The sequence below is a fragment of the Centroberyx gerrardi genome, chromosome 12 (genome assembly GCF_048128805.1).
Source record: "Centroberyx gerrardi isolate f3 chromosome 12, fCenGer3.hap1.cur.20231027, whole genome shotgun sequence".
In the NCBI taxonomy this organism is placed as follows: Eukaryota; Metazoa; Chordata; class Actinopteri; order Beryciformes; family Berycidae; genus Centroberyx; species Centroberyx gerrardi.
Window position 1 is genome coordinate 15953921 of NC_136008.1, and position 23053 is coordinate 15976973.

General features: G+C 42.5%; 1 protein-coding gene across 3 annotated transcripts in view; it reads left to right on the top strand.

Annotated features, from left to right (window-relative positions):
* The window catches only part of hdac9b (histone deacetylase 9b), a 39800-nt gene extending 17248 nt beyond the window's left edge, over positions 1 to 22552 (top strand). For all 3 annotated transcript variants that reach the window (XM_071900471.2, XM_071900469.2, XM_071900472.2), the window contains 10 exons: positions 6103 to 6344; positions 6735 to 6903; positions 8104 to 8227; positions 8366 to 8487; positions 13513 to 13644; positions 14082 to 14197; positions 15770 to 15892; positions 16802 to 16979; positions 17184 to 17401; positions 20482 to 22552. In XM_071900471.2, the coding sequence (XP_071756572.1) occupies positions 6103 to 6344; positions 6735 to 6903; positions 8104 to 8227; positions 8366 to 8487; positions 13513 to 13644; positions 14082 to 14197; positions 15770 to 15892; positions 16802 to 16979; positions 17184 to 17401; positions 20482 to 20817 (1760 nt within the window). In that variant the 3' untranslated portion in view covers positions 20818 to 22552. The remainder of the gene's footprint in view (positions 1 to 6102; positions 6345 to 6734; positions 6904 to 8103; positions 8228 to 8365; positions 8488 to 13512; positions 13645 to 14081; positions 14198 to 15769; positions 15893 to 16801; positions 16980 to 17183; positions 17402 to 20481) is intronic.
* The last annotated feature ends 501 nt before the right edge of the window (positions 22553 to 23053 follow it).

Consider the following 23053-nt stretch of genomic DNA (forward strand, 5'->3'; position numbering starts at 1 on the left):
ATCCTGTATCTGTTCACTGTTGCCTCAACTGTGTATATCTGAATTACTCACTGGTTAACAGACCGTGCAAAATAGAACAACAGCACTATTATATTGCACTTTTGATTGAGCAATCACCAATAGTAATAAATAGTTATTTTAAACCATTATTCAACATGACAGCAAATTGTTATTAATTCAATAATTTTGAGATGGGAGAAGGAAAACCAATTAAGTACATGTTGAAAGATATTGTGAAAAAAAAATCTACTTAAAATACATAGGACTGTTTGCATAAATCAGATTTTTTTCTGTCTGTCTTTACATGCATGTTATAGAAAGCATAAGGCATAGCTTGTATTGTATCAGTGATGTTCAGTGATGCTGTTCTCCTGATGGGAGGGTGGGGATATAGGGCATTAAGGCAATCGGCTCTGACTGATTGATCTACTAGGCATTTCATCGACTGTAGGATCTGCCTACATGTTTTCCATAATGTCTGTGGAGAATAGGATAATAATAAAAGTCTTCAGAAGTGGGACTTGCCAATTGTCACCTCCAATATGTTGTTACACGCTTTACAACAGAGATGTGTGTTCTTCCTCTGTTTGCTTGGGTTAACATTTAGTTTATGTTGTTGTTTTGTGAGTGGGTTTGGCAGGACGTGAAGGAGAGGACTCCTAGCTCCCCTCAGCGAAAGGCCCGTGGTGGTTCAGCTCAGCTCTCTTTGTTAGCAGATAGCCTGCAAGCCACAGCTCTGGCTCAGCTGCAAGGACGAGCCTGAGTCTTAAAAATAAAGACCTGTTTCCTGCTTTAGACATGCCAGCTGCCCAAAATAACAAGGCACTTAATGAGAGATCCAGCACCACATTGCAGTCCCAAGCATCAGCTTATATTTGCCCTGAAACATCTTCTGTATCTGTGTTTCTATTCATACTATTGAAAAGGGAATTTAAGCTAGCACACCAAATGCATACAACACACAACATGTTTAAAATGTAAACTCAAGCTGTGTCATTAGGTGCATTGCTAAACACTGGTATTTAGCCATTTAGAAATAAAATATACACTTTAGATGATGATCTATGGCCAGTGTCCCGTTGAATGAACACCCTGAAACACCCTCCAGTATAAACACTAGTGTGTTTCAGTGGAACACCAACGGGGCAACATGTCTTCCGGTACTAAACATGTGCACTATGCACTGTAAATTGTGGTGGGTGGGGGGCCGTGCTATTTTTGCTTTGCTTAAGCCAAAAAGTAGATATGAGTATAAAGTAGTAAACAGCAGGCAGAAAACCTGTAACCACATGTAACTTCATATTCATTTGCTGTAAAAGATTTGAGACTTGTATTCAGCAAAGAAAAGCCAAAAGAAAAACAAATAAAGAAAAATCATTGACAAGGAAAACTGACAAAAGATTAAAATGGCAAAACAGCTCACAGCTATATAATGTGAACATTCATAGTTCACATTCATATACACATTCAGTTGTTGTTTTTTTACTTATTACAACTTTAACTGTATTACAATTCTATAACAACAATATTGAGAATTTTGCATTAGAAATTCCCCCTACATTTTTATGTATAGACTATATATTTGTTGTGATAACTGGTATTGTTGCCACTGAAGAATGAATCTGAATAGGCATAAATGCCCGAATAGGCATGTACCGTTAAAAGAAGTTACAGCAAATGAAGATGTTCATGTGTTTACCTGAAAGAAAGTGTTAAATATTAAAGAAAAGTATTAGTTTGCATATGCTTTTATGCATAAATGGGATTCGTTTGTTCATAAAGTCTGACAGTTTTGTAGTTATTGTCACTGTATAGATTTACACTACATGTTTTTAGTGCGCTTGACGTGCTATCATTGTTAGCCTTACTTATTGACACCAATGGGTACCACTAGCTGCAAGCTAACTTGTTAAGGCTTAAGGATAGCTGCACCAATTATATTCAATGAGTAATGCGTACAGTGCTCATAACCCCTTTTCACTTTAAGTGTCTGTGCGGAAACTTCGGTTAAAGTGCCAGTGTAAAAACCGATGAAGAAAAATAACAGACTAAAATTTTAAATGTCAAGGTGTTTTTTTGCTTTAAGTGAGCAAGTAGTCCACTTAGTGACTAATGCTGATGATACATACAGTGCTTTTTTTAAATGTGTCCAACAACACTGCATACATTTGCAGCTCTTCACATGTAATAATAATGTCTCTGGTGATGTGTGTCTATTCTGTCTTCGGGGTGGGAAGCCTGCTAATGTGGCCTGAGGCAAAAAAAGACAGCCATCTAACATCTCAAATTAAGGCTGCGATCGTCACTCTAACCACCACCAAGGCTAATGAGAGGCAGATCGGTTATAGAAATAAACACTTTGGGGACATCGGCGGTGCGACGCTGCAGTGGGAGTGTGGTCACAGGCCATGAGTCACCCTATCCCCCCTTGGCAGGCCCTCCGCAGGGAGGAATTTGGGCATGGGGCAGGGTGCTTGTCGCTCTCTTGTGCTAAAAACAAATTTGGGACCTGTCATTCATAAATCTCTTGTTTACCATTGCCTAGAGATACTTCTAAGCACTGTCCACCAATCAGGAGGCACCTCACTTTCACCTGGAAAAAAGTATACACATCAAGGGCCATGAAGATTTATGGCGCTATTGGACCGCTGAATCCAAAGTGGCAAGCTCTACTTTGTAAGTGATCACTTCAAAAGTGACCCAAAAGTTACGTAAATGCAACACTGCGCTTTTATTTTTGCCCGTGTTAAATTGAGCAGGCGGCCTCACAAGTGTGACAGTCTTTCGCACATTGTCTATATTAAGACCCTGCTCAGAAAAGCATTTATATTTAGCCCTAGTTACTGGTGGTTCCGTATTCTCCTCTGCCTTAGGAGTATTCTTGTGATACAGCAACAGCAGATTTCAGTTTCAGGTAGTTTCAGGTTAAATATATAGAGTCTAAACATGTTGCAGTAGATAGGCCTACTGTATTTCGGCGGTGAGCGCATTACACATTAGTTGAGTAAAGAGTAGCGTGTGGAAGTTTTTGTGTTTTTTTCTGTTGTGTCTGTGTACAGCATCTAACCTCAGACAGAGACGGAGAATAATTTTGATGATGAGGAATGCAAATTGTACTGTACATGTAGGTAGAAGCTTCAGTAAAGCTCCAACAATGGCTGCCTTTATGACCTCATTATCTTCCCCCAACATTCTCATTCCATCAACCATCATTCCTGTCAATATACTGGATGATGAGTGGACATTGCATATAGTCATATTTATCATTTGAACAAAAAAAGGAGTTCCTATAATGACTAGATGTACTTATCTTTTATTGTGCCATATTCATCTTTGTAGCCTATTTTATCCTGTACTAATATAATATGCTTTGGCAACACTCAATACTACCTGATTCATGCCAATAAAGCTTTCTCTGAATCTGTGGACAAGAATAGAACAATATTTTTTGTAAATATGTCGTATATACAGTATTTCTTGTACTGTATTGACATGACTGGCTGTGACTGTATAATTATCATGTGTTGACAGTAAAGGGTGGGGCAATTAATGACACTTTGAAACACCTGCCAGCATACATGTTTGGTATCACCTGACGAAGATTTCTTGCGGTATCGAAAAGTTGTTATTAAAAGTGGGGAGCAAAGTAAAAATGTTTTGCGAGCTCTACTTTTTTATTCCAAGAATAGAACAAGCACATCAGGCTATTCTTGCTTCCTCAAGGGCCATTTCATACAGCCTCGGCTATCAAAGGTGGCTTAAGCTTTCACTCCCCTCCTTCGTCCTCTTAAACCACTGTCTGAGATTTTTCTGATGGAGGCTCAGCTTGATGCGCCGATCAAAGTGGAGCTCCTTAATGCCAGTCACAGCGAGGGTACAGAATGAAATATGAGATTAATTAGATATCACAGAGGCGGATTCTCCCAGGCAGCAGGTGTTTTTGATGCTATATTTAGGTCCATTAGGCAAAAGCAGCACTAGGGCTGTCTGACTCTCTGAGCCTTTCAATGGTTCACAGGTTCACGGCTGCCCCTGGAACAGCGCCTGCTACAAAAGAGTCCTTTGTCAAGTACTTACAAGCTAAGATTAATATTCCCTGTCACTAGAGGAAGGTCTGCGCTACAGGTGCCTGCTCTCTGTGCCTGCCGAGCTGTTGCCCTCCTCTGTCATTTGATTGGAGCTGTTTTTAGAACCCAGACAGAAAAAGTACAGCGCCGGAGTCCCCCTTAGCTGTCTTCACTCTTTGAACGTGTTTAAAGACAAGTTATCACCAAGCCACTGAATCTCTACAGTGTGTATGAACGTTTTGTAATGCTTTCCCTCTCTCTTTCTCGCTCTCTCTGCTGGGAACTCCTTTCTTATATAAGAGCTGAAAAGCTGATATAATAGTCAACATGTCACATAGCCACTGTAGGCAGGAGATGACATGCAGTGAGACTCGATATCTGCAGGATGGGGAGACATAATTACGTCGCCAGCGTTGCCATGGCAGCGGCAAGTTAGGGTGGTGGATACTAGGGTGTGGGGGTTGTCACAGACCAGGATTGCGCCACTTGCTTTTATGTTTCTATTTATAATCATCACCGCCGCATACACATGGAATGGTGGCAATGAAAAACAGGCTGCATGACAAAACAAATGGGCGCCAGTGCGCTTCACATTATCAGTGAACAGGAAAGCCTCTTAATTGATGGCTACTGTAGACTGGTGCTGCTTCTTTTGGCAAGTTTTTTTTATTGGCATTTTATTATGGTTTATGAGGATAAATGTGTGACAGGACCAACACAAGATTTTTTTATGTGAATATAAAAAGTGTAGTGTGTCATTCAGGCTCCCAATGAACAGGTGGTGTAGTAACATTGCCTGTATTTGTTCCCTCAAATGTGACCCTTGAGAAGATTAAGGCAATGAATGCACTCAATAAATCTCCCTCAGCCACTGGAATTTTAAGTAGGTTTGAATATTTCTTTTGGTCTCAAAATGGAAGAGACATTGTACAGTCTGGACAATGTGTACCATTCCTTGTATGTTACATCATGATGAGCATAACTAAAACGTAATTTCCAAGAAGTGGAAAATAAAACTGTATCACTGGACAAATGACATATAAAACCCTATTTTTTATTTAATATCTTGGTAAAATGGGATGAAAGATGTGATGCTGTAAAATAATGCTTGCTGACATTTGTCAACCGGATACAGTAGCGTGGCTAAAAAAAGACGGATAAAAGGATAAAGAAGGATACTGTAGCATCGCTAACCATCCTCTATGGGGTAGAGAGATGGAGTAGCCTTGTCTTCTATGGTCTAAACTGGCTATTGATTTTCTCTGTGGAACAGGCTATATATAGAGCTTGGAGACCAAAGGGATGCCCTCTCACTTTGTATCTGGCAATTACTTATTATGGGGAGGTGGTTGTCAAAGACAAAGGCAGTTCTTACTGATGTAGACATTGCAGTGACTACACTGGAGAAGAGAGATGAAAAGATCACAGGAACAGGAATGCACAAACAGATGCAGGTTCCAAGCTCACAAACTATTTCTCCTTGAATCTTTTATGGGAAGAAGGCATATCTGCACCATGTCCTGGTGGAGTCAGGGGGAAATGTAGCCCTAAACTCCCTTTATTTATTTATAGAACAGTGGACAGATAGGATTTCATGTAAATACTTTAAATGACCATTTCAACATTTCGTGCCAAATGTCCATTGAGTCTGTTATACAGCCGCTCCCAGCGGACTCTGTGCTGACGGATATGATCCCGTGTTTGTTTATAGAAACTGTAATATAATTGCAGGTTTCTGAGGATCACAGCGGAGGAGAGAAGGCTGTGTTCCTCATTTCTGACCCCCTCTCTTTCTCTCCCTCTCTCTCTTTCTTTCTCTCTCTGTCTCATTCTCAAAACTACATGTCCCTCCTTTAGAATCCTCATGTTGCTCCCGTTTTTTTTTTTCAGCAATACTATATACAACCAACTGTAGTGACATGATTGGCAACAATAAAGGTAAAGGCACCTTTAGGGATTTTTGACAAACCTCTCTCAACTCTGTTTCCCTCTTTCTCTCTCTCTCTCTCTGCTTTCCCCTCTCTGTGGGCCACAGTGGACATTAAGCCAGAGGTGCCATTGGCTGTGGAGCCTTTATCTCCGTTGGACCTGCGTACCGACCTGAGGATGCTGGGGCCAGGCTCGGACCCAGGACTGTGGGAGCGGCAGCTGCAGCAGGAGTTGCTCCTCATTCAGAAGCAGCAGCAGATCCAGAAGCAGCTACTTATCAGCGAGTTTCAGAAGCAGCATGAGAACCTGACCCGTCAGCACCAGGCTCAGCTCCAGGAGCACCTCAAGGTCGGCACCGCACTAGACAGTAGCATGGAGAACAGCACAGCATAGCACCGCAGTGTGCAGAACAGCAGAGCACAACACAGCATGGCATTGTGCAGATCAGTAGAAAATATTATAGCGCAGAACAGCATTGCAGAGCACGGTACAACAGGAGTGAGTGCAGAAGAGACGAGAACAACTCAGCACAGCGAGGCAGGGTGTAGAACAAAAGAGCAGTACAGCACAGCTTGGTATAGCGCAGTGTGATAGACTAACGCTTAGCGCTGTTGCAGACCGGCACAGAACAGCACAAAATAGATACCGCAGAAGTTCACAGAAACCACTGTAGTTTTTCAAAATACATTCATCAGTGTGCTCCTCTTCACGCTGACTTGTTGCCTCTGTGTTTCTCAGCTCCAGCAGGAGCTCCAGGCCATGAAACAGCAGCAGGAGCTGGCTGAAAAGGAACGTCGTCTGGAGCAGCAGCAGCAGCAGAACCAGCAGGAGAAGGAGCAGGAGAGGCATCGGCGAGAGCAGCATGTTTCCAGCCTCAGCCTCAGGGGAAAGGAGCGCTCCAGAGAGAGTAAGAGCTCATCACCGCCACCATCAGCACCTCTCCCACCATCACTAATATCACTCTCAGTCAGATCACATTATTCTTAAAGCATATACTGTCTGTTATTCTCACTGCATAGGACAATCCAATTGCTATTCACGAGCATGAACATCTCTCTCCCAAAGCTAGAAAGCAGTGAACCAAGACTGTGATCTGTGGTGCCATACTAATGCACAGCCTTGAGGTGCTCATTCACAATAAATGGGACACAGGCTTTGTGAACTCACACAGGGCATATAAATCCTTTACACCCAAATGACCTTTATATTATATTACTACTATCAGTTACAAAGGATGTGCCCTTGTCCTGCGAAAATCTGCCTAGATTTTGACACAGTGACCTTTTCTATCTTCTCTCATTTATTCTCTATGGAACTAAACATCAGTCTAACATTACAGTTTCAAAGGTGGGCAATTGTTTTTCATATTTCTGGTTATGGGAGACAAGATTTTTCAATATTATAGATCTAACTGTCCTAGGGATTGCATTGGAACAAGATGTTTCAAAGTTGAAATTCACTCTTTGTTAATCAGGTAAAAAGAAAAACCCAATGATATGATGGTGATGATGATGATGATTATGATGATGATGAGACTTTGTGCAGCTGATGTCAAGTGGCAATTAGCTTATAATTTAGGAGAAAATGCCTGTCAATGGCATGATCATAAATAGGTTTAGATGCGCTATTGCATTACTGTCTTTGCTGCCTTAGACCTAATAATAGATATAATTAATGGCTTTGTCAGGTCTGTAATGTAAAACCAGGGCCTGTAACTGTAATCCTCCAATAGGGAAGAACATTTCAAACATTCTCTAGTATCACTTTAACAGCCTGAAACCAGCTTAGTGTCCTTGGACCACTAGGGGGAGATCTTCCTACATAAGATGTGACTCTTCTCAGAGAGATGAACTGAATGAGAAAAAATAAAATAGACAAAATTGAATTTTCTCTCTGTCTTCTACTTGAAGTTATAGATTCCAGCAGTAAGATAAATGTGATATAACAAATGATATAGTAAAACAGGTGAATAAATCTGTTAAAAACATTGCAATAGGGCAACATTTAGATTTGTATTATTACTTGTACTATAATGTATTATAAGTCCTAGGTCCTATGAGCCCTAGGGTAACCCCAATCCCTTTGGTTCTGACCTCTGGTCTCACAGGTGCAGTGGCCAGTACAGAGGTGAAGCAGAAACTCCAAGAGTTTCTGTTGAGCAAATCAGCCAAGGACCCCACCAGCAATGGAGCCAGTCATTCTTTCATCCACCACCCGAAACTCTGGTACACGTAAGTACTCTCTGTTGTTTTAGCCTGATAAAACAGACACAATATAGATCCTATGTTTGACCAAATAGAAAGTCTACAAAGTCAGATCATACTGCACTCTGTTTTAATGTTTACTCTGATGGATCGTTGTGTGATCAGGTCCTCCCACCACACATCACTGGACCAAAGTTCTCCACCTCTGGGAGGTGCCTCTCCCACCTGCCAGTACACCCTGCCGTCCCCAATAGAGAGCAAGGACGACTTCCCCTTGAGGAAGACAGGTACGCTAGTTAGCACACACACACACACACACACACACACACACACAGTACAGACATAAAAGTATCAAATACACACACAAATCCAGACACACAGCTAGTTGAATAGGATTTAGGTGTGAATGTGAAGATTTGCCGTTTATTAGTAATTTTCCATTCACCATGAATGAGTTATTAATACAATGAGTGGGCTGTGACCCTTGTCAATCAAGAGGTCGGTGTACCCATGGAGTATTTCCTGAGGATGCTGATGACCTGCTAATAACATCAGTCAGGCTCATTATGACCCCCCAGCCCCCCCCCCCCCCCCCTCATTCCTTCAGGGCTCGCCACATCACTTTCACAAGGGTGAGCCATGCCAGAACAATAACTTAAATTCTACAACATATAGTGGCTGAACATGGACAACACCACAAACAGTTTAATTGTGTTTATCACTTTACTAGCTGAAATTATAATTGCTGTTATTTGTACTGAAATTACCTTGCTGTTATTTAAAAGAAGCCACATTTGTCCCCGTGTTACAATAACACACCAGGTTCCAAGGCCTCTTTGAACAGTTTAGCAGCAAATTGAAGAATTAAAGAGGATTAATTTCTCTTGAGTTACGGGCTTTAAAAACTATTTTGAAAACACACAAATTCCCACCGAAAGCAGCTCAGGTTTGTTGGTTTAAAGTTTGAGGAACCCTTCGGGGATGGTTGTATAAATAAGAATTATACCTCCCTCTTGGTTTGCTCAAGCACAAGTGCTCGCCAAGCTAAGAACTTCATAATTCTGCAGTGAGGTCACCAAATTACATTATGTTCTTTTCCCCTCTGTGTCTCTTTTAATTATATTGGCAAACAATTATACTTGTTGAGTTATTTAACTACAGACCTGTCGTGTTGCGTATATACACAATTTAAAGATCAGGCAAAGGGAATTATATCTTGTAATATAAAATGTAATTGTTGGTCATTATGGGGTCTACATGGCAGGGATAAATACTAGAAAGGTACATGAAAGGAGATTTTGTTCATTGTAACTCTGTTTGAAACATGTTGGCCATTTTCGGAACGGGGAAATACCTCCTCTCAATATGTATTTTCATCCCTGGAAACATGCCGTTAGACCCAGGAGGTAAGGAGTGGCCCCACAAGTGTAATAACCAGTTGAAGACAGCTTTTTAAAAATAACAGAGCTCCTGGAATGTGCTCTAAATTTATGGTAGCATTGTTTACCTTTGACAGTGGATGCAAAAAAGGCCAGTTTAAACAAATTACAAGAGGTATAGAATTTCAGTCTCCTCAAACTTGACATTTTCATTCTTTCTTTCATGATCAAATCATGTCCCTATTTCTGAGCATGATTCACAAGCACTGATAAAACCAGAGAAAAGTATTTTTTTGGCCTTTGGATTCCAGAATCTATATGTGGTCATTTCCTGTGCGGGCCTTCCTCCCCCACTTCCTGTCTGTCTTCATTAAAGTCCTCAGAGAGCTTGGCACGCGAGGGGGACACACAAAGGTAGCGTTGTTCCCCAAGCCACTGGCTGTCACTGATAGCTGATTGGCAGGTGCTGCTGAGTAAGAGGACTGGCACAGACAGGATGAATCTAGACAGGATTGTTTGTTTAAGCAAAGATAGCTCTCAGAAAACAAAGTGGAGATGACTCGAATGTTCCACGTTAGACTCCCCGCCGCTTCATTTGGCCGAAGGGCCTAAGACCGTCTTTTTCTGGTCGAGGTTAAATTTGAGCTTCCTCTTTTATGATGTGCATAAAGACTGTTAACTTGGTTTACACTTTATCTGTTTGTTGAAATCTTCTCCTGACCATGATTAGTAAGTCTCTTTTTAATCTTATATTTGAAAATGATTCATTTATGTTTCAGTGGATAGCCCATGAAACATTTATTTTTGGGGTTATTGAAGTATTGTTGATGCATTTGCATTTTTCCTGGAAACAGGAACCAACTAGCGCACTCTTGTGTTTTTGCCTGAAGGCGCTTACTCAACTCAAAGTAAACTTTTGTTTTACTTTTGGTTATGTGTCCTTTGAAAAGCCTCTGACATGGAGGGACTTGACCTCTACTTCGAAATCAGCTTCAGCCCATGACTATACAGTATTACCTCACAACTAATACATCTCTAGAGATGACCATTTCACCTGTAAACCAGCAAGCACTGAAAACACCCCTATTAAAGCTGTACTGGGATCTTTATTGGCCGTCCTATTAATGGATATATCATCTTCAATCACAAGACAGCTCCGATGCCCTTGACTTGTAACACTCACCCAAAAAGTAGTTTAAAGAATTTCACGTGATTAACTTGTTTACTTGCTATATATCCTCTTTGTGCCATGTCCAGGGACTGGAATAGACTGGACTAAGGGCACGTGATCGTCTGTGGCAAGAATAGTTGCAGCTTAGCAGTAAGAGGTGCAACACCCTCTCTGGTCTTGACCCACTTACCAGACGTGTGCATTCAGCAGGTGCAGGAAAGGTTTTCAAATATTCTCTTACAACGGTAAAATTGTAAAGCCCAGAGTAGAGTAAACTTCTTGTGGCACCTTCCCTACGATGAGAATATCGTCCTATCTTTAAATATCAGAAAGATTAATTTAGGATTTAGATTAATTTAATTTGCTGGTCTTGAACTGCGAGGGATTGTACTGTAGCGTTGGTTAAGCAGTTTGTTGGACGTGTTATAAAGCTAAACACAACAAAGGACAGGAACAAATTAGTGTCAGTTCTTCCAGTTCAGCTTCCCTTTACACAGGAATGTCAGGCACAATGCACAGTAAGCGTTTCCCACGTACAGAACGCTCAGTTCCAACAGCAGCCATGCTAGAAAAATTTCCCACATAACCATCTGCCCAGGTCCAGTCCTCTAATGGAGGCAGGCACTCGCACTGACAGCAGGGTTAAAATTCTGATTAAGTGGAGATAGCATAACACATTCAGCTTGCAAAACCACGAGCCCTGCAGCACCACTTTCAAATGTAATAAGGTGATTGATTTATGACCCTGGAATATTGCTGGCATATATGTTTTAGCTGGCTGACATGCCTGGGCAGCCTGTCAGCAATGGCTACAGTGACCCAGGTGTTCAATGTATAGGCTTAGTTAGACACTGCCGCTGCCATCATTGCCTCCTGTTGCATTGTGGAGTAGGGTATTTTTTTCCATGGAGACCAGTGAGAAAGTGTTTGTCCCCTCGCTGCTGTCTAGTGTTCCCGTGGCGACCGATTGGGATGCGTAGCTTGGTGGCAGCAGTGTGTAAAAATAGAAAGCAATCAGGGCAGCGGGGCGTGAAGCAGATTCATACGACTCCCAACAGCGTTTTCTCTCCATTTATCTCTCCTGCCTCCTTTCTTCCTCCCTCGCTCTCTTTCACTCTACCTCACACCCACAGGATTAGAGGTCTGTGCCACGTTATTTAATGGGGAGAGGGTTTTGCCGCTTTTGACAAAAGCCAGAAATAGCAGCATCTGGCCCGCTCTCCGAGCTGTGCCCCCATCGCTACTCCCTCTGCTCTTCCCTGCAGTTCGCCAGCGTCATAGCCCCACTTCCCCACGAACAGCTGTACGTTGTACTCATTGCAAAAAGGTCTTTTTAATTATTGATCTGAACTAAATAATTGAAACAGGTTGGCTATTGTATAACAGAAGGTTTACATAACTTCAATGTCGCTCGGTGCGCTGGCTTTCCATCGGGAGACCAGCTAATCTATTCTGCTTGTTTATTCGGGTGTGTGAGGCTCGCAGTGGGATTCCATGTCCGACGGGTTGATGGGAAGTCCATATGAGACTGAGAAGTGCTGACCCAGTGAGTCACTGTCCCCAGGCCGACATGGGAGCGCGTCTCAACAGTCAGACGCAACAACACTTAGTTGCATTCACATAACTGTGTTCTGATGATCACGTCATTTGACCTTTTACACCCTTTAAAATTAAACCCTTGCCTGGATCCAACCTCCTGTGGTTCTATTCTCTCTATATTCTCTCTATAGTCACATCTCTGCCACATGCCAATTTGTTTTTAATTTTGAAGGCAGTTTAGTGGTCTGGCATTGTCTTTTTTTTCTGATGTCGGCAATTGTACTTTTTTGTTGGTCCATTCAGAAACAATGGAATGGGTAAATCCACATCAATAAAGTAAGACTTTATTGGTCAATGGCTATATTCCCTAATTTGTTAAGGAAGGTTCATGCACTGTCAAATTCAATTTGATCAAATTTGGCCTTTTTTCTGGTGTCATTGTAAAATACTCCAGGGATGACTCATCAATGAAGTGAAACAAAATGCTAAATGTGCTTAAAGCCATCATTAAGACCAATTTAAAAGTCTGAATGTAATGTGTCCATTGTGAAAAATATGACCTTAATATTTCATTCAAACAGTGACTGTCCACTAGGACTTGATTTGTAAGTCTGGATCAGCTCAGGCCAGGCTGTGTGTGAGTGAGTGACTTAGGAGTGTGTTAGGATTGTGTATTTGGGTATCTCTGTTTTGCATTAGGAGGAGGGGGTGTGGGGAGAGCTTGAAACATCTGCCATGTTTTTGTGTTAGTTTAACTGCTGCTACTGTATCAGACTGTGGTCACCAGGGCGGCAGGTAGCGGACTCTTTCACTTAGAGCCTGTGTGTTGCTCAACCTAATTTAGTCCAGATGAGGTGGAAATGGGCCCAATCCTGACTCATTTAATTTCTCTGAAACCTGCACTGAATTTCACTGAAACTGAAATTGTTACAATGTTTAAGCGTGACAATATTGCTTATTTTCCAACTGATTTATAGTCTTTTTCTTTCTTTTTCTTTTGGTTTCTCCCCTTATTTTACAATGTTAATATTTTCTTTAATAATGTTCTAAAACATTGCTGTCAAGCTGTAGCCTATAAAAGGACAGTTTTAGACCCTCCGCGTGAACCGTCGCATTACACTCACATGATTGTTTAATTTATCTCCATGTGATTTGGGACGTCTTTATCATCCAAATACTGTGAATGGAGACTTACAGAAACGTTGCTGTTCCTCATTCCCTAGCCTCCGAGCCCAACCTGAAGGTACGCTCCAGACTGAAGCAGAAGGTGGCGGAGCGGAGGAGCAGCCCGATGCTCAAGAGGAGAGACGGCAACATCATGACTCCTTACAAGAAGCGGGCCCTGGAACTCATGGGTACGTAAGACGGCTGGGTATAGATTGAATCCTCTTTTATGATTGGCTGGCTGTGTCACAGGCTACATTATGTAACAACACACTCGTATGTTTATTCTCAGATATCTTTTTTTATTTCCAAAGCATTTTCCTACTGCGGCACGTAACACAGACGCTCTTGTATCATAACATCTGGCGTTTCAAAAAAAAAAAAGAACCGAAGATCTTAACCTTATTATAGTATTTCATAAATGCATACCGAGCAGCCAATCTGCAATGCAGTAGCACATAATGACCATGGCACTTCCACGTAAGAAAGACCATTTTAATCAGGCAGCCATGACTACACACATTAAACTGTTTGGAGGCTGCAGCTGTTTTGCCAAGCCAGTGTGTGTGTGTGTATTGTATGTGTGTAGTGTGTGAGCATGCATATCTAACTCCTTGTTGTTCCACAGACTCTACGCCCACTAACAGCGCCCCTGGCTCTGGCCCCAGCTCTCCCATAGGAGCCTCCAGCGCCCTGGGGGCTGAAAACGGACCCTCCTCTCTGCCCACTACCACAAAAACTGAGGTATGTTTCCAAATCATAAGCACTGCTATTTATTTGCCAAAGACTGAAACAAAAGGCTTACTGCTGATGTTGTTGCGCATACAAATCATGTGAATAGCAAAATTGTAACTTGTTATGTGAGGGCTCCAACAGCCAGCCTGCCTGCCTGCCTGTCTGCGTGCAGCTATAAAAACAGCCAGTTGTCCCCTCTTTGTTCATAACCCTCTGTCTGTTACACTCCAGTGGAAATGGCTCCCCACACTGACATTAAAGAGGCACAGCTTGACCCATTTGTCTGTACCATCCACCCTTTTCACTGATTCCTCCAAGTTTGCTTGTGTAAAAATTATACAATACGCAGGAAAATAAATGCACTCTACTGGTGTTAAAATGCTAAACAAAGCCCTAAAGTGAACTGTGAAAAAAACAACAGCGAAAATGAACGGCGTGCCCTTTTTTCTACCCAACACGTTCAGTAGAAATGTACTGTACAATCAGTTTTCTACCCTGCAAAAAAAAATTCTTTAGCTTGGCTGTAAAGTTTCTGTTGGCTTGTCATTGTATTCCTGTCACTGGCCTGGCTGCAGGCCTGCACTGAGTTGTTCTGAGGCGTTTCCCAATAGATTCATGGCTGAGTTACTGACCAGAGCTCCCCCTGGACCCGGCTCACAAAGCAGGCCATTATGGCGGGTGGCAGATATGACACATCTCCGAACAATCTTAACAGAACAGCTGTGTTTTCCTTAACCATCGCTGTTTACTCTCCCAGGGACCTCCAGTGACATGGAGAAGGGAGAGACGCCCTGACATCAGGCTGAAGGCCGGGGCTTAGGGAGGCAGGCTAACTGTGGAGTTTAATTGATATCCCAGGCACTGGTAGCCAAAGACACCCACATGCTAACAACATAAACATACAGGATTGCTATTGTATCGGCCCAAGCTGAGACTCTCATGAAAGTCATTGGTGGACCGTTGGGCTGCCCATAGACCTCATGCCTGCTGCAAAAGCAAGGCATGTTTGTGCACCGTTACATTAGGTATCCTTTTTCAGAGGGAACGGGTCCCTCGGGTCAAATATGGGCCGGATATCCACATACAGGTCACTGAGTACTGGTAGGGGTTGGAAGGATAAACATGGCTGTTCCAAAACCACATGCTGGTCCACTGCTCTGCTGGGTACAGGAAGTATGCCCCAGTGCTGATGTTCTCTGAGAGAGTAGCCTGAGGGTGGGGACTGGGGAGCGGGAACAGGCAACAGGCCGACTGGGGACTGAAGGACTTAAGACTTTGATGGTATGGTAGATTTAGGGGTTGCAGTGTTTTATAATCGCAGAGCATATCATCCTCCCTGGTGCCATTCTTTGAGGCTCCAGGTAACCTTTACTGCCACTCCTTTATATCATCCATCACAAAAACTCATACCTTTTCCCTTTCAGCAAGGAGGGCTGTTGTTCGTCACAGCGCATTAACGTTTATGCCACTGCTCTTGTTTTTGCTTTTTGAAATTGTCCATAGTGGGATTTCTAAATCTGTCGCCTCCTCCTAAATCGCTCTCCTCTCCCTCTTCCTTTCTCTCCTGTGTCTTTGATGCAGCGGTGGCCTTCACAGCCAAGATTATTCCGACCCGAGGGCTCCGTGTCGATGCTGAGCTTGTACACCTCTCCCTCCTTACCCAACATCACCCTGGGTCTTTCAGCTGCATCCTCACCCATTAGCGTGAGTACAAGTGTTGCTGCGATCGATAGATAACCTGTGTGTTTTTTTTTGTTTTTTTTTACAAAATCAAATCTTGCTTAAAAAGCCAGTTCAGTGCTTCTCGAGGCTGTGAGTTGAAAGCCCGGCCATCAGTGGCTGTCTGGGCTCCGCTTGCGGCCGCAGGTCACTGACCTCTGACCCCAGATGATTTTATCGCCCTTAGATAAATGTTGTTCTGAAGTGTCTAGTGTCAGGCCTGCTCTTATCTTCCTCTATTACCTCATTCATCACAGCTTTTTAAAAGTCCAAGTCCACTCAAGTGCAACTCCAGATCACACAGCACATGATATATCATCTTTTAGCTTGCTGGCACATTCCAAAGAGGCCTGTTCATCAGCTGCTCCAACTTCTAACCATTGATGGTCTCAGATTTCAGCATTGCACAATAGCTGATTTGTAAATGCAAAGAGAATGTGATTCATTCACAGAGAACGGTTGACATTTTTTAATTTGATTGGTTAAAATGAATGATTAGAATTCTTAAAGTCCCCATGAAATGAACTCCCATTACTTTTACTTCCTGGAAAACAGAGTATCTTTAATGGTGACCTCATGCTGCACCATTGGGCATAAATATAAATTACAACCAATAAAATCATCACAGATTTTTGAACAATCCTTCCCCTCCGCCGCTCCCATCAAATAAAACTGCCTTTCTCTCCCTGACTAATATTCCATTGGTTTAGACTTTTGAATGATCCCTCACTGCGTTATGTCCCGCTCCATTATCCTGTTTCAACTGGAAATACATCAAATCAAGGAAGTAAAGATGCCATTTCATGGGGTCTTTCAAAATGATTATACATGGCTACCCATTGGAAGGCACAGCATGTATAGTGTGAATTAAAGAATATCCGTCTCTCCTCTCAGGCTGCCATGGGGCTGAAGGAAAGATCAGCAGAAATCAGGCACGGGCTGCCCGGGCAGCTCCTAGGCCCCGTGCCGCTGCAGACGGGCTTGGAGACGAAGGTGAGCCCCAGTCACCAGGCGCTCCTGCAGCACCTCCTCCAGAAGGAGCAGATGAGGCAGCAGAAGATGCTCTCCTCCGGTGAGTCTTCCTCATTGGAGCCCAGATATGAGATACTGTATGAAAAGAATACAAAAGACCTATAACAATGTAGCTATTTTTTACATTACATTACGTTATTTATTTATGCTGTAAATTGAAATAATTTACGATATGACTTTTGAAGAAAGCTGATTCAATTTTGAGATTTTAAAAAAAATCTACCTTTTTTTTTCGGTGACCAAGGCCAAGGCTCCATGTCATCCCACCCTCAGTCCCCTCTGGCCATGAAAGATCGCCCCTCCACCAACAGTCGGCCTAAACTACCAAAGCACCGGCCCCTGAACAGGACCCAGTCGGCGCCGCTCCCTCAGAACACACTGGCCCAACTGGTCATCCAGCAGCAACACCAGCACTTCCTGGAGAAACAGAAACAGTACCAGCAGCAGGTCCACATAAATAAGGTATTGTGCTGCTGTCCATCTATATTCAAATCACAAGGGAGGACTTTTGACTTTCAGATTGCATTTTGCAGCATTCTCTATTCCTCTTTTGGTCTCGTGAGGTCTTATTTTACCGCACGGAGCCTGATTTAATCGTTTTAAACACACAAATGCAGATCTATTTTTAGCCTTTTGTAAAAGCATCTGTGGTAGCTCAAGTTTGCAGAGCCGGGCCCGAGTCTGTTCTTCCCTGGAATCCTGGTGTTATTTCTGCTAAGTAAAGAACTTCTGCCTGACTTCAAATGGGGAAGAAATGCTTCCCCTGCACTAATTCTGTTATCATAGCTTAAGGCATCAGTGCTGTTCACATGCTAACTCTGTGAAATTCAATTCAGCCAAGTTCAAATGAAGGAAAAAGTGCCCAGAATACATTTTGTTCCTCTGTGGCAATATTTGTGTTTCTGTGAGCTGGCCGTGGTGACCTCGCCATACACAGAGTGTAATTATTCTGGTGAGGGAAGTGTGTGAGGTGGCAGACACTGTGAAAGGCAGCATTGTGTGAGCTCACGTACTGATCTGTCCCAATGCTAGACCTTGAAAGAGCCATGGGAACCATAGAGCTTGCTGCAAGTGCAACTCTTACCTAGAACTAATAAAAAGCACAAAGCCCCACAGCAATTACCGAGTTCTACTTACTGGTGTGATATTTGAAATAACACATAGTTTCTATTCAAGTTCCTTCCGTAAAAATAATGACTAAAACTAACAGACAGCTTTGGCTATACGTTTTTTTGTAAAAGTACTTAGTGTAGTCGATATTAAAAGAGCTGTGAAATAATAAGGACAACTTGTCTGGAAACACATGAACGAGCCCTGCTGTGATCACTCAGGCCAATGAGATCGCATGTAAAGCCTGTCTAAGTGGAGGTTATAAATGGCCACTAATCAGGGATGAGCCCTCAGTGTTTGTTGAGAAGGATCTCTGAAACATTGCCCTAATTAATTTCCTAGCAGAGGCTTGGCTACAATGGTTGTTTTTGAATGTCCTTCAGTACCTGCAACAGTAGGGGGCACTAATGGAAATTTACAAGAGCTTAGGGGTTTTAGGAAGAGGTATAAACAGCCTTTACTAATGCCAAGCTAAAGAGGCTAATTCTTAGCTGAAGGGATATTTATATAAGGCCTACATTCTCTAGGCAATAGTGTTAGTGCTTACCAGCTGCCAGGGTTAGGCTTTTTTCAATCTTGTCCCCAGAGCCCCCTTGTGGCAGAGCGATCCTATCATGACACCGGTAGTTCTGATTTAGCAAAGCTCCAAAACTCTGCAACATCCTTCTGCCTAAGGTGACCAGACATCCCAGTTTGTCTGGGATAGTCTCAGTCTGCAGCCACGTGTCCCAGTTTCGTGACAAATATCTAAAATAGTAATGTGTAAAGTTTTCACCGCTCCCTCCACAAAGATCCAAATTTTATAGTTTCTTGATTTGTTTCTGAGCGTGCAAAAAAGCCAAGTGTCTGTCATTGACACTGATTTCCAGGTGCAACTGTTAATCAGCATAGAAAAATAGTTGTTTGAATGTTTTACACCTAGCAAGACACAAAGATGTTGGTACAAATCTGTGTGTGTGGGGGGTCCTGGTTTTGAGTTTTGAATATATGCTCCGTCTACTGCTAGTGTAGCTGGATGTGTTCATAAATTGGTAACGGGGAGAACACTTTGTCTGAGTAGGTGCAGCAGAGTGTAATACGCTCTCTTCCAAGCCCACCCCAACACCCCCCTACACCCCCCACCCCAGCTCCAGCATTAACAGAAAGTAAACAGGCACAAATGAAGTATAAATTACATGTAAGTCCTCAGACGTTTTGGACTATATTTGTTCAAAATGGTTCAGGTTTACTGGGCAGTTTAAGTTAGTGGATTACTGCACAAGCAGGCACACCAGCTAAATAAGTGCAACACTAGACAAATTGAAGGTACTAGCCTTGCAAACTAGTTACCACTCCTAAACAGTGAATCTTGCCAAGTCTCCAGGGGTTCAACTTATAATAGCCAATGTTTTACATGCAATCTAGAGGGTTTATCAGTTTGACACTTCCCTTTGTCATATCATTGCAGTTAGTTATATTGGATACAGCCATTTGTTATCGTAAATAGAAATGTGGGGAGTTTCCAAAATGAGATTTCCATAATTTGAAAAGTAATATCTTTTTCTCTAACAATAGATAGCTTTTTGGAATAATCAGGGGAAGACAAAGAGCAGTCTGCATTTTATCTCTGGAATTTTCTTTTTATCACACATTCTATAAATGTCAATATTCTTCCCAAGTCTCAGAGTTTTAGTTTTGTTCCATTGGAAGAGACTCTATTTTTAAAAGTAGAGTGTCAGAATGGATTTATGAACACACCAGCATTCACACTCCGGTGCCTCGTACAAATTCTCTGCTGCACTGTGTAATAGGTGACCTGCTCATCAGCAGGCATTTTCAGTATACTGAATTTGTTTTCATTCATTCATTGTATCTGTTTTCCTCCCATTTTATAGTTACTGTAATTTTTAATACTCTAAAATTGGGGTTTAGAGATTAGATAATATATGTCATAATATACACAAGATGAATAACATGGCATAGAGGCAATGTAAAGAAATTGACTAAATTGTCAAATAGCCTATGCTTGTTTTACAGCTGAGTTAGTGTGGAGAGTGCTTATTTTTAGGATTGTGTAAATAGCTTACTGTTAAGATCCTTACTATTTGGTTAGCTGAATTTAGTTATTGCATCAAGCTTCTCAGTTAGACACTGGGCAGGAGTGGATGTTGTTTTTTAATTGTTCCATTTCCTGATAGTTTAAATGCAGCTAAGCATCATTAGATGGCTGGAACTATATATAGGCAGGTGAGAGCTGTGCCAGTGTCTTTAAAAAAGGAAAATAAACCTACTACAATGTTTGATGAAGCATTTGGATGCTTGTACCTCGTAGCCTACTTGGCACGAGCCTCGCCTGGATATCTTAGAATGGCACTGATAAAACCTAAATTTAATTGTTAAAGATCATTGGCTGCAGCATACCATCATTAACACGGAGCTAATGTGTTTTGCAGCTGTTGTCCAAGTCCATTGAGCAGTTACGTCAGCCCAGTGCACACCTGCAAGAATCTGAGGAGGAGCAGGAGGAGCAGCACAGGGAGCAGAGCATGCAGGAGGACAGGCTGCCCCCCGGAGGAGTCATCCGGAAACACACCCTCAGCAGCAGCAGCAGCAGCGGCAGCAGCGGCTCGTACGGGGAGCTGCGCGAGGCCCACTGCGGGGTCATCAAGGTCAAGGAGGAGCCGCTGGATAGCGAGGACGAGGCCCTGACCAATCAGAGCCTGGAGGCAGAGCAGAGCGCCTATCTTCACCAGGTCAAAGGGAGACTGGTGATAAGAGCCATGATCTGAGAAGGGAAGGGGATGAGATCACACACTCTAACATTCGCAGATAAACAAGTATCTTCAAACATGCGCACCCACATCCATGCAGTTTACACAGGCACACGAACACATGCATACACACACACACTCATGAACACAGCAGCCATTGCACAGAGTAGGCCAACTCTCCCTGCCACGACATGTGACCCTTTTTCACTCAGCTGCAGCCTCGCCCCACACCCTAGGACTCTTCTGTTTGTGAACTTTGTGTAGTGATCTCTGTAAAGTATGTTTCATCGTTGTGTATATAATATGAAGAGAATTTAGACCGTTCATTCTTTTTAAGAGCTGCTTTGGTTGTCTCAAGTCTGCTCAATTGACAAAAAGTTTTCTGTACATATACTGTGGATTTAGCATCAAAGATGATTTCTAGCGGAAACGTTGAACAGGTGTACAGCTTTGAAAAGCCAACTTATGTTCCCGTTGTGTACATTTTTGCCATAAAATATTTGAATGCCGTTCCATCCACTTCAACATCGAAAATGATCACAAAGTCCTTACAGTGTGTTAAAGAATTTGAAACACTACATTCTCTGTTGTTCTCCAAAATCTGTGATGATGTTCTATGTTTAAGTGGTCTCAGAACTGAAAATAATGAGCATGCTCACATCTGTCTGAGAGAGAATGTATACTTAAATCCTAGCAGAGGACGCTCCCCTATGACAAATTTTGCACTGGGAGTGATATTGCCATTGGAATATGGTCCACTGCTCATATTGCAGTTTGGAGGATAAAGCACTAAATCCATGCTTGGGTGTGCAGGCATCTCCAGCACATCCCAAGTCTCTATGTCTCTAGGAGCGGTCCCAGAGCCAGGACTCTGTGTTAAGCTGAGCTCTCCTCCCTCTCTCCCTCTGGGTCCAAATCAAAGCTCAGCCGGGTTCCTGCCCAGCTTTCAGCAGAGGAGTCAGACAGAGGGAGAGAGAGAGAGGGGAGAGAGAGGGAGAGAGAGAGAGAGAGAGAGAGAGAGAGAGAGAGAGAGAGAGAGAGAGAGAGAGAGAGAGAGAGAGAGAGGGCCGGGCAGGAAATGCCTTCTAGAAGCCAGGAGTTGGAGTGATTCATGTGTGCAGGAATGTTGAGAGAGGAGGACCTAGGGTTGGAGGAGTCCAAGGGGCCAGGCTTGAGAATTGATTTACTGTCAAGGCGAATTACAAAGTGAGTGGGGATATGGTTAAGGGAGTCCTTTTTAAAGGGAATCGCTTCCTTCGTATTCCCCAGTGACATGCTTACCTCAACATGCAGGTTTGATGTTACTTCAATAAAAAACCCTGGACGGGACCTTGCTTCTCTTTTCAAGACTGTTTTCCCCTGAAAGTGCCCATTGCAACATGTATAGTCTGTCTTAAAGTGATCAATCAAATGTATTGCATAGCTGTAAACCTTCCTGTTTCATTTGTACTGTCTACTAAATGTAAAAATGCTAGTATGGGGTTCTGTGTTTGGATTCCTGTGAAAGGCAAAACTGTCTGTCTTATACTGTACATTCAGATTGTCCAGTTTTAATGTTTTAGTGTAAGTAAACACCACAATCAGAACAATGTGAGTCTTGTTCTCTTGCTCCTTTGATTTGGTTGTAACGAGAACCCCTTTGCTGCCAGCGGGGGGGTCCTGTGGTCTGTTCATAGCAGTTTGCGTTTCTTCTCTTTTTTGCCTTGTGTGATAAACCTTTCTTTTTTAAAATAAAGTTCATTCCCCTATTATGCTCTTGAGTTTTTGCACATCATTTACATTTACATCTAGTTTTTGGACTATGAAGCTGCCTGCATATGATAGGAAAATTTGCAAAATAAAAGACTGGTTTGTTTTTCTGCCACACACTATACACTATTAAGTCTTTTCAAAAAACCATTTGAAAATTTTTCCAAAAATTTGTTTTAAAATTCAATACTTGCATTCTTCATAATACTGACTTTGCATGAACATCTCAAATGGACTGCCTAAATCATTAGCCAAGCCTGCTTTTCCCACACTAGGTCCCATAACCCAGCTCTTCATTTTCAGGGGATCTGTGTAACCCTTTAAAGGGAGCTTAAGAGGCTTTCAAAACATTTCTTTGATGTGAGCATGCAAGGCTCCTTGTGGCAGTATTAGAGCAGTCAAGATAAGGTGAGCTCTGAGCGAGTGATATATGACTTGCGCTGATACTTTCAAACCGAGCTTAAGCAATTTCACAGCAAGCTTAGTTCGTGGGACTGGTGTGATA